Source organism: Sturnira hondurensis, unplaced genomic scaffold, assembly GCF_014824575.4.
Source record: "Sturnira hondurensis isolate 20B ecotype Veracruz unplaced genomic scaffold, ASM1482457v3 Scaffold0022215, whole genome shotgun sequence".
NCBI classification, from domain to species: Eukaryota; Metazoa; Chordata; class Mammalia; order Chiroptera; family Phyllostomidae; genus Sturnira; species Sturnira hondurensis.
In genome coordinates this window covers 483,335-499,362 of record NW_028094846.1, presented here as the reverse complement: position 1 = coordinate 499,362, position 16,028 = coordinate 483,335, and the positions used below count along the sequence as shown (strand labels likewise).

The 16,028-nt window shown below is 55.3% G+C and overlaps 1 protein-coding gene across 1 annotated transcript in view; it reads right to left on the bottom strand.

Annotated features, from left to right (window-relative positions):
- Nucleotides 1–16,028, bottom strand: part of ATF6 (activating transcription factor 6) — an 84,166-nt gene that overhangs the window by 37,528 nt on the left and 30,610 nt on the right. The window contains exons 11-15 of the mRNA XM_037035192.1: nt 9,650–9,781; nt 5,244–5,357; nt 4,243–4,342; nt 2,809–2,876; nt 1,337–1,448 (exon numbers count right to left, since the gene is read on the bottom strand). Coding sequence (XP_036891087.1) covers nt 1,337–1,448; nt 2,809–2,876; nt 4,243–4,342; nt 5,244–5,357; nt 9,650–9,781 — 526 coding nt within the window. The remainder of the gene's footprint in view (nt 1–1,336; nt 1,449–2,808; nt 2,877–4,242; nt 4,343–5,243; nt 5,358–9,649; nt 9,782–16,028) is intronic.

Below are 16,028 nucleotides of genomic sequence, written 5' to 3'. Positions count from 1 at the left end.
AAACCGCGCCACCCGCCTCCCTCTGCCCGGCAGCCCCTTCACGGGCAGGACCATCCTCTCCAACAGCCGGTGCTCTCCTCCTTGGAGACACAAACTGCCTGACCAGACGGCGTCTGTGGCGGCCCGCCGCTGCTCCCGATACGCACCGCTGTCTGGACCAAGCGGCCCAGCTGGCACCCTGCCCCCCGGCGGTCAGCTCTCGGAGCGTTACGACACCCTCGTGGAGCACACTCTGCAATGCACACTGCAGCACCCTCGTCTCAACGTCCACCACGTCTCGCCTTCCCAGGGCCGACCTCATTTCTGCGTCTCCTTCCTCTCCACTGAGCCTCGTCAGCCCACAGGGCAGCCGCCCTGCTGCTGATGTGGCTCCACCCAGGGCCCCACACGGGGGTGTGCAGGGGCGGAGACCCGGAGGTGTCATCGTTAGGGCCCTCCACTGTCCCAGCAGGTGTCACTGAGAACCGCAAGTGCAGGGCACCCTGGGTCTCCTCATCTCCAGGCCCAGAGCTCTGGGCCCCTCGGCACTCACACCACAGGAAGGGAACTGAGGGTCTCAGAGCAGGGATGGCAACAGGAAGCCAGGAAGGCACCCCTTGCTCTGCTGTTGGAATATGCTTATTTATAACCACACCACCGTGCATTCTTCTAGAAAAAGAAAAATCTCGATACAAACCACCGAGAAACTCTAGCTCATCGTTTGTTCCTGGTTTAACACACAGCACAGGGTCTGCACAGAGGAACCCCACAGAGTGCGTCTCCCTTTCAGAGCAAAGACAGACCTCGTGCACAGCTGTGTGTTCCATTGGTCACCACGTGTGATACTCAAAAGCGCGCGTGCAGACACTGACTCTGTGTGAGCTGAGAAACTTCTAGCACCTTCTGCACCCACAGGAGTTGATGTTGCTGATGGACAGAGGGAAGAGTGGAATCCCGGGACCACAGAGCAGACATCCCACGGACCAGACATCCCACGGCCCACAGTGCACCCGACACCTGCCCGGTGACATCTCATTAACCGACGGTCACCCCCAGGCCTACGCAGACACCTGTGTGTTTTCACTTCTCCTCTGGCAGCGCACACACAGGATGGCAACGTGGCCACAGGGACAAGAGAAACATCAGAAGGGACATTCTGTCAGCGCAGAGCCCCTGCCCGGTACCAGGCCTCTATGTACCCTCACAGTGGCGGCCGGCCCAGCAGGTGCTCGGCGTCGAGCCGGCTCCTCCCACCCCACAGCCCCGTCCATGCAGCCACCTCCCAGTGCTCTGCCTGGGGCCAGGGACAGTGCAGGTTCTCAAAAAGGCATCCTTTTGCCTTTCAAAAGGCACTTACCCTCCGAAATGACACGACGTAAAACGTGTCTCCCCTCCTGCGGATGGCGTCAAAAAAGTCCTGGTAGCTCCTGGGGGAGGCGTGGTACACCTGGAGCTCATTGCCCGCCTTCCTGCCAGGTGAGAAGAAGACAGCGTTCTTACACCACACAGCGTCACGTGCTCTCAGAGACACTTCCACTCTGAGCCCATGTCTGAATTATAAGAATCTCAACCAAAGTATCAGTAGCATTTCAGCAGCTTTTCATAACATTTCAAAAAGCCCGAGGTCAGGAGATTCCTAAGACTCCATCAGCTAACACTCCATTTCTGAACTGAGACTCGAACGCCCCAGACGCCATGAGCACTGTGAAGACCACGGAAGAGCCACGGCGGCACGACTGCCCGTTTCTGGCAGCAAGGGCGAAGCCTGAGGCCCTGCACCACCCGCCTCTAAGGCTGCGGAGGCGGGAAGGGCTCAGGGTTCAGAGCACAGCAGCCTGGCTCTGAGTTCCCGTCCTCCTCCTCCCCAAGGGCGTCCGCAGGGAGGCCCTGGCAGAGCGACCCCGGGTTTGCGGTGAGACGGGACAGGAAGCGCCCACGGGGCCGTCTCACAGGCATCTTTGACAACCGCTGCTCAGACGGGGAAGGCGCCACAGAGGCACCGACAGAGGGACCTCGAACCACGGCACCTCTCCAGAGTCGCCCAAGTGACTGATGTCGACACAGGTCTCCCCTGCTCTGCACTATAAGCCAACACCACAGGTTAAAGGAGACGTAAGAAAGAATGCTTATTCTTTCCAAAAACAGCTTACTTTTTCCCTCTGATACTATGTTCTTTCACAATTTCCATGAATCTTTAGTTTTTCGATTTCTATTAAGAGGAAAAAAGCATCTGAGAGGAAAGTCTATGTGAGCCCCGACAGCTCCCTCTGAAATCACGCCATGGGCTCCTAGGACCATGTCTCACAGTGAATCTGAACACATAGCTCGAGATTATTCATGGTGTCCACGCTCTGTGCACACGCTGCATTCCGTTCTCCTCGGGAAGAGCAGGCTGTGGTCCCTGCAAGCTCCTGGCTGCTGTTTTCATCAACAGTCAACGTGTAGCTTGTTTCCCTGAGACACCTTCTGGGACAAGGGTGTGTCGCTCACGGCCAGAGACCCCACAGGGACTCGGGCCAGACTGAAGCTCCCCGGACACACAGCCTGGCCTCCCTGCACTGGGGACACCCCCACTCCAGCACATGCGGAGCAGGGCAGTCGCCAACGAAAAGCACAGAAGGGTGAAAACACGGCACTGCCACACCTGCCCAGGACACCTGCCCAGGAGGCGGGGCGCGGCCCTGCCAGGCCTGACCTGGCAAACACAAAAGCACTCTGAGCGCCGAACTGGCTCACGAATACGTCCCCACAAGCAGGTGGATTCCCGCACACAGAGCCCCAGGGCAGCGAGGACTCCCCTGGCCTTGGTCAGGGTGCCCGCCCGCTCACCTGATGCTGGTGGTCTCCGTGTACTGGACGGCCAGGAGCTGCGAAGGTGGGCCCTGCTGCAGTGCGCCCTGGAAGAGAACAAGCAGCAGGTGCCGCAGACGAAAGCGCATGAAGGTCTCCCTGCACCGACCCACTCTACATCCACAGTCACCAAACCCTCGCAGAAGTGGCCGCGCGGCGCTTCTCCCAGAGCAGCCGGCGCGCTGAGCTTGCACAGCGCGGCACCAGCAGAGACCGAGCTCCCCTGGCCACAGTCTGGGCGGGACCAAAGCACCTAAAACACTTCCCATCAAGTTTTTGGTTTAAGATCCCCAAAGCTTAGTTCAGGTATTACAAGTCTCGGGGCCAAGTCATGAAAGTATTATTGAAATTATAACAATTTACGCTTGCCTAAAACAATTATTTTCCCAATGAAAAGTTCCTGAAGTGTGGAGGGTCCATCGTGAAGCCAGACCCTGTAGTTTACTGAGTAGGCACAAAACCTTCATGCCTAACAAGCCCCGCCCTCCCCGGGGACGACACCGTCATCAAGGAGAGCTCACCAAACCAAGCACGACCTGGTCTCTGGACTCAGAAAACACCAGGCTGTAAAAAACTGACTGACAGCAACAGCGGGCAAAGAGAAGTTGGGATGCCATCTGTCAATCTAGAATTCACACCCCTTAACAAAGAATCCTGAAAAACTAGCCATGAGCTTGGGCATTCGTAGCTACAGGGATTTAGCAGAAGTTGCAGTCAGCAAAAATGCGAGGTAGACGGTAACATGAGCGCTCACGCAGGCCTTGGACTCCGCTCTATGCACCCAGAACTTGAGCATGCCTCGGCACTCACAGACAGTATCACAGCCCCCACAGGACAGCAGGCTCCGTGCAGGCCGCACCGGGCCACCCTCAGCACTGCGCTCCTGGGTCTGCACCTCAGAGGAGCGACAGACACCTGACAAGTGATGCAGGGACAACACACGGTGCTTTGTGGCAAACAGCACCCGACTCCGAGTCCACACAAGAGCTGGCGTCCACCAGCCCTGCAGGCTCCCTGAGTCCAAGGACACTCTCCACAGAGGGGGCCTTCCATCCCCACCTGTCCTATGTTTCAACACCCTCTTTTTGAAAAGCCCTAAGGACAAAGAACATAAGCAGTATTATTTATCACACTGTGTGTGCCAAAACATTTGATGTGGATGTTGTGAAAGTGAGTTTGTGGGCGAGGGCAGGAAACAGCAGCAGGCTGTGCAAGGAACCCAAGGGTGCACAGTCCAACCCCATGCCGGCGATCCCAGGCAGGGGGCAGGGACAGGGTGCTGCAGGAAGCCGTCGGGGGCGGGTGAGGGTCAGACTCCCCAGACCTTCCAGGGACAGGGCAGCCCAGCGGGGGGCAGCCTTTGCACAAAGACAGCAACACTCAGCCGCTGCCGGAAGGCGCCCACGAGCGCACCTGAAGAACATGGGCCTTGTGCTGATGGTTCATCGTCCTTCTTGACTTGGTCCTTTCCACCTCGTGTCTGTGCACCCACCATCGAAGTTCATGATTTAACCTGAAAAACAGCTTGGTTAAGTGTGCACGTTACACAGAAGTAAAGATCAGAAATAAATTTAACTACACTCCACAGGTTCCAAGGAGCATTCCAAGTGCCTGAGGGCTCAGCATTGCCATTGTCTGGAACAAGTGAAAACACAGTTAAGGTATCAACTGTCCTGTGGTGGCCTCCTCAACCTCGAGGGCCCGGTGCAGTGGAAACCGCCCCTAAGCACCTGCCAGGTGGAAACACGGACGCCAAGGTGTTTCCACAGCAAAGGTCTCCTGCTTCTGCCCTGGGCTGCACCCCGCATCCAGACGGGCAGGGGAGATGGCCACAGGATGTCCAACAGCAACAGGTGTGTCACAGCCTCTGAAAATCGCCTCTTTCGTGGAAAGGGAAAGAGGGAACTCAAATGCTCGGGAAGAAAATAAATTTCAAGGCACCATAATCCAAGTTTTCCAATTTTCCAACCAGAAATTTTAAAAGCCAAGTTCTACTAAAATGTCCTTTATTTTCCTTTCTGGAGCAGCTGCGAAGCCGCTGTGACTGCGTCTACTTAACTGCAGTTACTACTAATCACAAAATACGGAAGCGGTTCTGAGGGTCGAGGACGGGGTCTAAAACCCCCGGGAAAGATTCCAAGGAGAAGCAGGTGAGAAGAGGCGCACCTGTGGGACATGTCCCTGGGGTCACCTGTACCCCAGTCACTGTCTCCCTGGCGCCACTGTGTCACCACCGCCTGCCCGATGCTCACCCCAGACTCTCAGCAACGTCCCTCGGCAGCATCCAGACGGGACGTCTGAGGCCGCCCCCCCCCGGAAGGGAGGCACCACGCCTCTCGGGCAGATGGGGCGCCTGGAGAGCGGTGGCTTGGTCCCTTGGCGCCCGCCCCCGCAGCCCGCTCGGGGACACTGACCGGAGGGACTCCGTGGTATTGATCAGGGGCCGGCACGGAGGGGGCGGCAGGTACAGCACGGGCTCCTCGCTCAGCACCATCAGAGCTTTGTCGTCCGAGACGGCATGGTCGTACCTGAAACAGACGTGCACAAACGTGTCTCCCTGCACCCGAAGTCCTGAGGACTTTGCTAGAAAAAGGTCAGCACTCAAACTCCCTTTTCTCGGACACAGAGGCACAGTAAAGAGAACACACTGTGAGACCGAAGCAAATGTACAGACCGCAGAGCACAAATGTCACCTCCCGGTTCCCCACAGAGACCATGGTCCCCCGTCTCCACAGCCACTGCTGACGGAGCAGTCACTTCGTGCCAGAAGCGAGGAGACGAAGACCACACAGGGCACCCTCAGCGAGCTCCAGACACACTGCCGCTGGCACGGAGGAGGTGGCACAGTACAGGGACGCCGAGGAAACCCCCAGTGGACAGGAAGGACATGTAACCAGGACTAAGACTCCGTGGTCACCAGAGCTGTGCGGTGACAAGACCAGACAGTCCCCTTCAACCTGCAGGTGTGGCCGAGAGGGAGGCGGAAGCACTCGGCAGGGAAACGGCGCCGAAGAGCTGGGTGCAGACCCTGGACACCCACAGGAGCGTGGGTCTCTAACACACACGACCCAGGTCCTGGTTGCAGGCAGGACGCAGACCCACGCTGAAAGTCAGAACTGGAACTGGGGATGGGGCTGCCAGTTAGTCCCTTCGGTCTGCCATCTAACCCCTTCTCACAAAGACACCAGAGAGCTATCCTGAACTGCTCTGCAGTGGACACTCTGGACTTGGAAAATTAGACATCTAAAATCGAGAAAGTGTGCCAGGCACTGTGCTAGGCACTAGGGATCCATCAGGGGACGGGAGAAACAAGTCTCTCTCTGCAGACAATGTGGAAGATGGACCAAAACAAGAAAACGAACATTAAAGAATCCCAGCCTGGGTGGGAGCCAAGGGAGTGAAAACCAACGGCAGCACCGAGGTCGGAGGAAAGGGTCGGAGAGGAGACGGGGTCCGGGTGGGGCTGACGCCCGGGAGCAGCCTCGGGAAGACCGTCTAAGGGCGGAAAAGCCGGTGGTGTGAGGCACTTACAGGAGGCCACTCGGGAGCCGAGAGCCGAGAGCAAGTGCGAGCAGCACCTTCTGATAAGGACGTAATGAGACTCCACTGAAGGGGTTTATTTCAGGGCCAAAGTGGGCTCCATGGAGACACGGAGGGCTGGGAGACCATCAGGACAGAGCCGGGGTGAGCCAGAAGAGGGGGCGGACAGAGGCACCAAGGGGGCCGCAGTGAAGATGGAGACCGGGCAGTGTCCAGGTAACCTTCGGAAACAGTATCAACAGCCCTCGCTGGAAGGGAGGAGTCGGGACTCTGTTGCAGGATGTGGCTGTGGAAGAGTGGGGACAGGGAGGAGGCCTCTCCTGTGCCGAGCGTCCACTCTGCAACGCTGAAACAGGGGAGCTGCGGACACCCCTGCACCCCTGAGTCTGAGATGCAGAAGTATGGGCGGGAAGCGAACGTGAGGCGTCGGACAGGCAGACACGGAGGGTGTGCTGAGCTACAGCTGAGGCCCCCGAGCAGAAAGGACACCAGAGTCCCAGCACCAGACCTGGGGTGCGGGCTGAGCGGGTGCCCACGGGAGACAGCAAGCCCAAACACGCAGCAAAGGTGGAAAGTTTCCAGAAAGAAAATTTGGCCCACAGCCAAATGCAAGGGAAGAGTGAGGAAGACAAAGACCAGTTTCCACTGGATTTGTCCATGCTGACACCACTGCCCCACCCCCCAACAAAACAACCTGGTGGAGGGAAGAGCGACGGAAGGTAAGAGACTGCACGTGCGCCCCATCCGCCAGGAGGAAACACCCAGACCTTCCTCCCACAGCCCAAGTCCTGCACGGGGGTAGCTGGGACAGAGGATACGGTTTGCACAGGTAATGGCTGTGCACACAGATGGCAGTCGGCCCAAACGTCAGTGCTGAGGTAGAAGAAAAGGGCTGGCCTCGCACCGGTCGATTCCGCGTGCCAGGAAAGGCCGCCTGCCACCCCGAAACCCGAGAACAGAGGCCTGCCCCCAGCGCTAGTTCAGAAACCAGGTCTGTATACTGCCAACACGCAAATGCTGACGCCCACCAGACAGGTCCAGAACTGCTTCTGAAAATACGTTTCTGATTCCTAATTCCATTTCCATGTGATAGAGTCCAGTAATGATTTCTGCACATCTGTGCTGACTGGCTTTGTTCTATCAGCCAAAAATATTCTTCAGAAAAGAAAGAACAATATGACAGAAGAACTACCAGGGAAGAGGCCAGGCAGAGCAGAGCAGAGAGGAAGGGGCCTCTTGGCCAGCATCCGTCTAGAGACAGTCGGGCCCGCAAGCCACACGGGTCGGGACCTGAGCAAACCCAACAGCGGAGCCCAGGGCCACACTGGAGGGAACTGCAGGGTGCACTTCCGGACCTGTCTGGGGAGAACTGGGCTGGCTGGTGCCCTCTGGGGGAACCGGCCCTTCTCATTTATGGACGAGGGTCCTGATCGGGGAGCCTGGTGGCTGGCCGAAGTGATGACTCGCACCACCTTTCATTCTCACAAGTGTCCCAGTGTGGGTGACAAGATTCATGGTCCTCTGATTCTGTGCCGCACAGTTCAGAGACCAAAGCAGATGCAGTCAACTATGAAATAACAGTAAATACAATATGTACCATAAATTACAGGACTGGGATCTACTTTTTAATTTGAACCAGGTCTCATAACTCTCCTAAAAAAGTGAGACATAATATAAGCTTCATTAAAAGAATTAATGCAAGTGTCATGGCAGAGGACGAATAAATCACCTGAAATTTTACTGAAAACAAATCCGTATTTCTAATGTTTTGCAAACTTTGGTATCTTACTCAGTATTATAATGATGGAAGCAAGAACAGCGACTTACTGGCCTGATATTTACTTAAATCTCCCAAGTTGCTTGATAATAATTTCAGAGATTTCAAGAGACTTATATGTAGCCAAGAATCTATCATCTCTTCCATTTTTACCGAGACCCATAGCCCATGTGACACACAGGCTTGAAGACTCGGAGTGGGGACAGAGATGGCCTGCGTTTCATGTCCTACTTTGAAAGCTGGTGACAGCTGGGCAGTCACCCAGACCTGTGGTTCAGCCGGGACGACCACCTGCACGGGCCACCTGAGCTGTGACGTCAAGTGCCGAATCAGTGAGCTATGCGTGCGAAAGGGGACACCCTCAACTCCATAAATCACACAAACACTTGCACTTAAAATGTCACTTTCAAAGGGTCTCATACAGACAACAGAACTCGGGATCCCAGGCTGGGGATGATGAACCTAAACAAACAACTTAGCAAAACTGAAGATACTCCTAAACCCCAGAGATACTCGGGGACCCCAGTAAGTGAGCAGGCAGCTCAGTTTCCACAAGTCAGGAGGCACCACGTCACCCGACACCACCGCGACAGTGACCCCCTGCCACACAGCGCAGTGCTGCACAGTGCCGAGTCCTGGAAGACGAGCACTCCCTCCAGCCTGCAGGCCCGAGGCCCTAACCCTGTGCAGCAGTGTGGGTGTGACGGTGACACTCCGAAGGGCAACTCCCCTCGCCCCATGACACTCCACGGTGAGGGTGATCAGCCCTCAGTGATACTCACGCATCACCCTGCGCCACAGTGGCCCCTCTGACCTCCCTCTGCCCTTTTAGCCGGGGACTGCGCTCCACGCGGCTCTAATGAAACTTCAAAGCAACACAGGGAAATGTTTATCAAAAAGGGTGCAGCTCTGAAAATGCCCACGAACTCCACTGAGTGGTCAACTTCTAGTTAACATAACGAAGAGACTCCATCTCCACAGACTTGTGTCTTTTACTCTCAACAAGCAGCGTGAAAATGTATCAGCACAGTGTGGAACTGCACCGAGGGAGGAGGAGCCGACGAGCATCAGCAGCAAGAACCAAGGGCTTCATCTGAGGGCGGCAAACAGGCTCAGCCACGTCCGTCACCGCCCCCTCACCCCAGCACAGGGGAGGGGCCGCAGACACTGCCTGCATCACGTGTGTAAACACATGACAGATTAAACCACCACATTAAAGACATTGTACAGCGTGGTGTCTATGTATCATGTATGTTTCGAGATGAATCGTAATGCAGGAAAACTGAGGTTCTAAGACCGTATCTGTGCTGTCGACAAAAATTCTGCACAGGAAAAGTTTTCAGAAAGTAAACGTAACCCTCGATCTGACCAAAGCAGGAAGAGGCACGGCCCGCCCCGGCCCGTCTGCTCTCCCCGCTGCGCCATCTACAACACTGAGACTTGAGTGGCACTGCCGCAGCCACATCAGCTTCACGGCTCCAGCTCAGCACACCTCCTCCTCACCTGTAGCTGTCTTTCCGGATGACGCTGTCAGGTGTGTCCTGTGCCTCCTTGGCAGAAAATCCGAGCAGATGCCTCCTTTGATTTGCAGGGTTCGCGCTAGGACTCATTCTCCTGGAATCCTGCTCCAGCATGCTGCAGATGCAAAAATGCAACAAAGGACGTGAAGGAGCAGCATGGCACACGTCCGACGTGGCGTGTGCAAGCACACCAGAGCTCCTGCGTGGGGCTGAGCACACAGCCCGAAAAACACACTCATGCACTCAAACCCATGGCCTGGCATCCTCAACGCGAGAAAACAGTTCTACAAGGAAGGTCTGTACGTGTAAGAGCACCTTATCTGTCAGCTGTTTAAACGACGTCGGTACCCTACGTCAGTGTGCATATGAGGGAGGAGTGAGTCGAGCACTCACACGAACAAGCTTGGGTGATGCCTACAACAGGACTTTCTCTGGTGAAGAGACACTGCAGCCCTGGCTGGTGCAGCTCAGCGGATTGAGCGCGGGCCTGCGAAGGATCGAGGTTCGATTCCCAGTCAGGGCACATAGCTGGGTTGCAGGCCTGTTCCCAGCAGGGGACACAAGAGAAGCAACCATACATTGATATTTCTCTCCCTCTCTCCTTTCCTTACCTTCTAAAGATAAATAGATAATAATCTTTAAAAAAGAGAGACAGACACTGCAGATGGAATGGGAACTGCTCTGTACCAACATCCAAAGTCATTAGGCTTTCAAGTCCCAGCAGGCAGGCCACCAGATAAAGCAACAGAGGTCACTGTGTCAAATTCTTCTCTTTTCATCTCCCATAAAAATTCCCTATTTACTTTTATTGCTTTCTGTCCACTCTCTCCATAATACCTTCATTTGTCTACATATGTTCTCTTGATGGGCCTAAAGATTGGGAGCCAGAGAAACACGCACACACATACACACACACAATGCACGTGTGTGCATGCGCACCCATGCACACACATACCGAACACCGCAGCAGTTATTTAACCTCTAACACACGAACCCGTTACTCACGGGCTTAGAAGCCTGGCTCATTAGAGCCTTGTGTGTGTGCCTCCTGCCTGCACCGGATCTACACAAGCAGTCACTGCAGGAAGTACCAGGGAAGGGAGACCCGTCCTGCCCCAAGGGAGGGAGGGAGAGGGGGGCGGTAAGGGCCCTGCGGCTCTGAAGGAGTCAGTCAGTCTTTGGAGCCCAGCAGTTTGCCCAAATCTGAGGAAAGGTACAATCAAAAGTGGCCACTTAGATGGTACACAGACGATTAACAAATTAAATTAGTTTAGAATTATTAACACTTGGAGGTTCCTAAAGAGCCCTTCTGCGAACGGTCGCTCAGTTGATATTGTTGAGTGACTGGTGACCCTTTGGTTTACAGGTCAGTGCTCGACCCACTGAGCCACACCAGTCAGGGCATCTATTCAGTATTTTAAAATAAATTAATAAATATTAAGAAAATGGCAGTTCCTAAGTCTCAAGTATCAGAAACATGCTACTCTCCACTCCTTGCTACCACAAGAGTCTCAACTGTGTCAAGCTACAAACTAATCCTTACACCAATAAACTCGCTCGTGTTATCCACCAACAGGCCTGGAAAGTGTAAAGTAATAAAACACAACTAATTTCAATTTCCCCAAAGGCCTGGGAAAGTACTATAAGAATTGTTACTTTACTCTTTCATTTATGAAATTCTAAAGACCAACAACTGTTTTAAATTATTTATGAAGCTACTTAATCCTTGAGATACAGTCCCAGACACTCAATTTATGAAGATTATTCATGAAGCTACTGAATCCTTGAGATACAATCCCAGACACCCAATTTATGAAGATTATTCATGAAGCTACTGAATCCTTGAGATACAGTCCCAGACACCCAATTTATGAAGATTATTCATGAAGCTACTGAATCCTTGAGATACAGTCCCAGACACCCAATTTTCATACCAAGGGGCTGACCAACAAATGCCACGTCTCCACACCAACCCCACCCTCTGCAAACCCGCCTCTTACGGTGCAAACAGGACACCTGGAACGCCTCAGCAGGTGGGCTTCTCCCTGGTCCTCCTCCCCCAGAGCCGCCCCACACACCTGCTGCTGTCAACCTGAGAGCCAGATGCAACCTCTGAACTCCCGAGACGCTGACCTTCGAATCCACACACAAGAGTGGGAAACGCCCAGAATCTGAGCCAGGGGACCAGGAGGTGTGGCTCTGAGCTTCCCCCCACCCCCAATTCCTTACGTGTAAAATACGAAAAAAACATAGTTCACAGGGATTTTCAAAGGTTCAAAAGGTCCATGTGCCCCAGAGGCAGCCAGGCAGGCTGGGGCAGAGCCAGGTGCACGCTCGACCTCGAAACCCAGGTCAGAACACGGCATCACTACCACCCCTGAGCCCAGGCCTGCAGGTGGCTCTGCTCTTCTGTCCTCCCCAGCTCCTGTCACCTCCTGCCTCTCGGACCTGCTCACTCCCGCTGGCTACCCTGCCCTTCACTTTCCACAGTGTGTGGGGCGCTCTCCCCCCCACCCCGGTCCTCACCAGCACGTACCAGCCGAGACCCCTGCTTCGTTCCTGGGCAGTGCCCCGCCCACAGGAAGCACCCCTTGTACCCCCTTTTAACAACAAGCCAGCGAATCTGTGCCACAGAACAATCCAGACCTTAATCTTGGGGAAACTAAGTCAAGGCAGGAAGGAGGTGGCACTCTCGTGGGGGACCAGAGCGGGTGTGGGACGGAGCTCTCCAGGGAGCCTGAGCGCCTTCTCACTTTGTCTCCGTTTCTGAAGCGGAACAGTGTGTGATCGTGGCACACGTTTCTGCAGACATCAGAGAGTGACGCTCCGCTAGCTACCTTAACGCGAGGCCGGACCTCCATTCCGTTCACGGACACGACGCTAACACGCTGAGCACGGAAAACAGGGGCTGAGCCTCCACTTCGGCGACCCACCCCTGGCCCCATTTTCTGTTCACTGACGTGTGGTCTCAAGAAAACACCGCAGGGCCAGCGTGCACTCCCGCAGTTTTCTCTCCTGACCGAGTCTCTCAGTGACCCCCCTCACCAGGCGGAAGCAGCAGGAGTTCCCGCCGTACCTCCTTTCATCCTGACTTCTCGAGGCGAAGGAAGTGAGCAGAGGTCTCTCTCCCACTGCCCTTGCCTTCGCCCTAACCACCCATCTGGGGGCGGGGCGCGAGGTGCGAGGACACCAATGAGCCTCCTGCGCACGCAGCCCCCTCCAAGGCCAAGCAAACCACGCCAACCAGCTCTGCATGTGACAGACTCTAGCCATCTCTTAAAGCAAAAGATGAAACCTACAGAGGCTAAAAGAAAGCGCAACCCGTCCCTTTGCTCAGAATGGGAACGGAGTGCACCCTGTGGGGAAGGGACAGCCGGGTGGGCCCGGAGTCAGCAACACCAGGTGCTGCTGAGACGTCCTCTATTTCTCCAGCTTGTACGTCGCTCTGATGAATGTGGAGGGCACTGCTGGCCAAGCACTTGAATTAAATTTCATTTAAAAATCTGACTGAACACAACCACGTACTGCTGGCGGTTTGAATTCTACCGTCTGAGTTGTACAGGGACTTTCAACCTGCAGCCAGTCGTGACTTCGTGCAGCGAGGCGTGCCTGGCGACCGGAAAAAAGAGCTGGAGCCACATCTGGAGAGGGGCTCCTCTCGGGGCTAGAGCAAGAGCGCTCCCGTAAGACGATGGAGCTGATGGACTCGGTGCCGGCAGAGGTACTTCTGTTCCTAACCATTTCCGGCCCCAGTTCAGCGCAGCGACCCTGTGCTCCTTCCCGCGACGTCACCTCCTAAGAACACTGCAGAGGAGCTGGCCGGAGCTGGAGTGTGGCTGCCCCCCCCTCCCCAGTCCAATGTCCCAACTACAGAGATTCTACTCTGGGGAGGGGGCCACACCTCAGCCCGAGAACAAACGAGGGCTCAGTCAGCCTCCCCCTCCCGGACGCCACGCCTGAAGACCTGGCCTGTTTAGAACCTGCTGGGGACGCAGCGTCCTTGTTTGTGGGAAAGGGGGGCGATGGCAGTGAGGCTCACACGGACAGGAGACACATGGTGAAGGAATCCATGGAGGTCACCCCGCACAGGGTGACGCTAGGCTCCTGTTCTGTCCCAAATGGAGGTCCAGACATGTCCTCAGTTACACACACAAACCTATACATACAGAGGCATCTGTGTAGAGAGGCAATGAAACTTCTCATATGCACTGCCTTCTGATTTAGTAGGCAGGTGCTCTAACAACTACCACAGGGGCCAAAGAAAGAAAAGGAAGGAAGGAGAAAGGAAAGATAAAACCAGAGGACCAGAGTACTGCCCGAGGACACGCGCTCTGTCTAAACAAGCGACTTCGCCGCCCACCAGACCCCATAGGGCCGGCTGGGCCCAGCCCGGCTCCCGGGGCCCCCCAGTGACCCAGACACAGCTGGGACCATGAGAAGCACACACGCAGCCCAGCCCGCTGTTCGGGAGGCAGGAGCCACCAGCCTTGTGTGAGGGAAGCTGTCAGCAGCTAACCCGGACCCTGACCCTGCCAACACTCAACGGTCAACAGAGAACACAACATGCTGATCAACACCACGGCCAGGAGTGTTGACTGACGCTTCTCCAGCTGGCTGTTAATCACCCTGTTTTTTAAACAAGGATGTATTTTCATCACAACTTGTTAGTCAAACTGTATGTTGCCAACGGGACCTTTCCGAAGTTGTTTCCATCAAAACTAACGTCCCCTCTCTTTCCTTACTTCCCTCTTTTCTTCAATTAATTCAACCATCCTCCTCCAAAGAAAATGTCTCTTTCTCAGCCTCCTAAGACCTAAACTTGATCACCATTTGTGCTGTGTCTGATCCGGTTTCAACATACTAGGAGGCGAGGAGGCGGGAATGGCCAGAAGCAGCCACATCACAGTGCAGACGGTAGAAGTAAGGAGACAGTATTATGGCCTCAAAACTGGAGGTGTCTTAGCAAGTGTACAACCAGGAAACAACTTGACAATTTAGTCGTTCCTAAGAGGCCCAGAATGGGAAAGCCCTTTTTGCTGCTTCCCATTTCCCACGTCGACAACACGGGTGGGGTGAGGACTTCTTTCCTCCTCCACGCTGCACCTCAGCTTGCGGCACGCGGGCTGCGCTTCCCCTGGACATCCTCTCCTCCTCCAGATGTCCCTCTCCTCAGCATCTTTCCTTCCTCTCCTGAGGTGCCCTCCCCAGCAGGAAGCTCCGCTCCCCGCCCCCTTCCTCGCAGCCCCTCTCAGTCTGCCACTGCACACCACCCCACCAACACTCCCTAAGGAGCCTCAATGTCCAGCACAACCTGTGGTCCTGGCCCCCTGGACCGGAGGAGCCCCCCTCTTGGCTCTGCTCAACCTAGGTGCCGGGCGGCTGAGCGAGTCTGAGCAATGTCTGCACCTGCTTCCCAGGTGCTTCAACGCCCAGCCTCTCCAGAATCACCGTCCATCTGGCAAGCACCGCCAAGTCCACCTGTCTCAGCCTCACAAACTGGACAGTGTTTTACACCAGAGGCATTTCTAAAGCTCTGCCCACGGGCACAGTTGTCTGTCGGCCAGGCTTCTGCATACAGACCTGCCCCCAAGGCTCTTCTCCCTCTTCTGCAGACTCCGTGCCTGCCCAGGGCTCAGGACACCCGCTTGTCACACGGCCCCTCTCTGGCCTTTTCTGGTGTTTCTGCAGGACAAAGTCACGCTACGCACTGCCTGCCCAGGGGACCAGCCCCACGCCGAGCACCCAGAGGTGCAGGGGTGTGCTTCCCACACGTGGATGTGCTCTGAGCACCGGTCAGTCTCCTCCCGTCTCGTGTGTTCCATGTCCTTGTCCCTCTGTCTCACGTTCTGTTGATTTCTCCAGACCCACCTCCCCACTTACTGAGTCTTTCTGCAAATCTGCCTGTTTGGTTGTTTTAACCTAGGCATTGTTCTGCTAATTTTAACCATTAATGAGCACATATCCACATTTTTTTCAGAGTGTCTGGATTAATTCTGACAGTCTTTTGTCTTTTATGTAAAGTCTGGAAGTCTTCTACATAATACATTTACCCCACATGTTGTACCTGTTGGTTCAGGCATCTGTGACCTCCTGGAGGCTCTGTTGTGTCTTCCTCCCACTCCGGCCCGTGACTCATCTGTGGGCAACGGCCTGAGGCTCCTGTCTTGCCCTCGGCTCTCTGTGATAGTGCTGTTAGGACCTTGGTGCACGGGCCTCCCTGCCAGGAGCCTGGGGTACCAACATCACAGGGCCACCCTGCCCCCATGTCTGGCTTGGTTTGGGGGGTCACAGCAGCGGCCTGGGTTCAGCTCAGCCTGCACAAGCCTTGGCAGTGGATTCCCAAGGAAGACCTTCTCTTCATC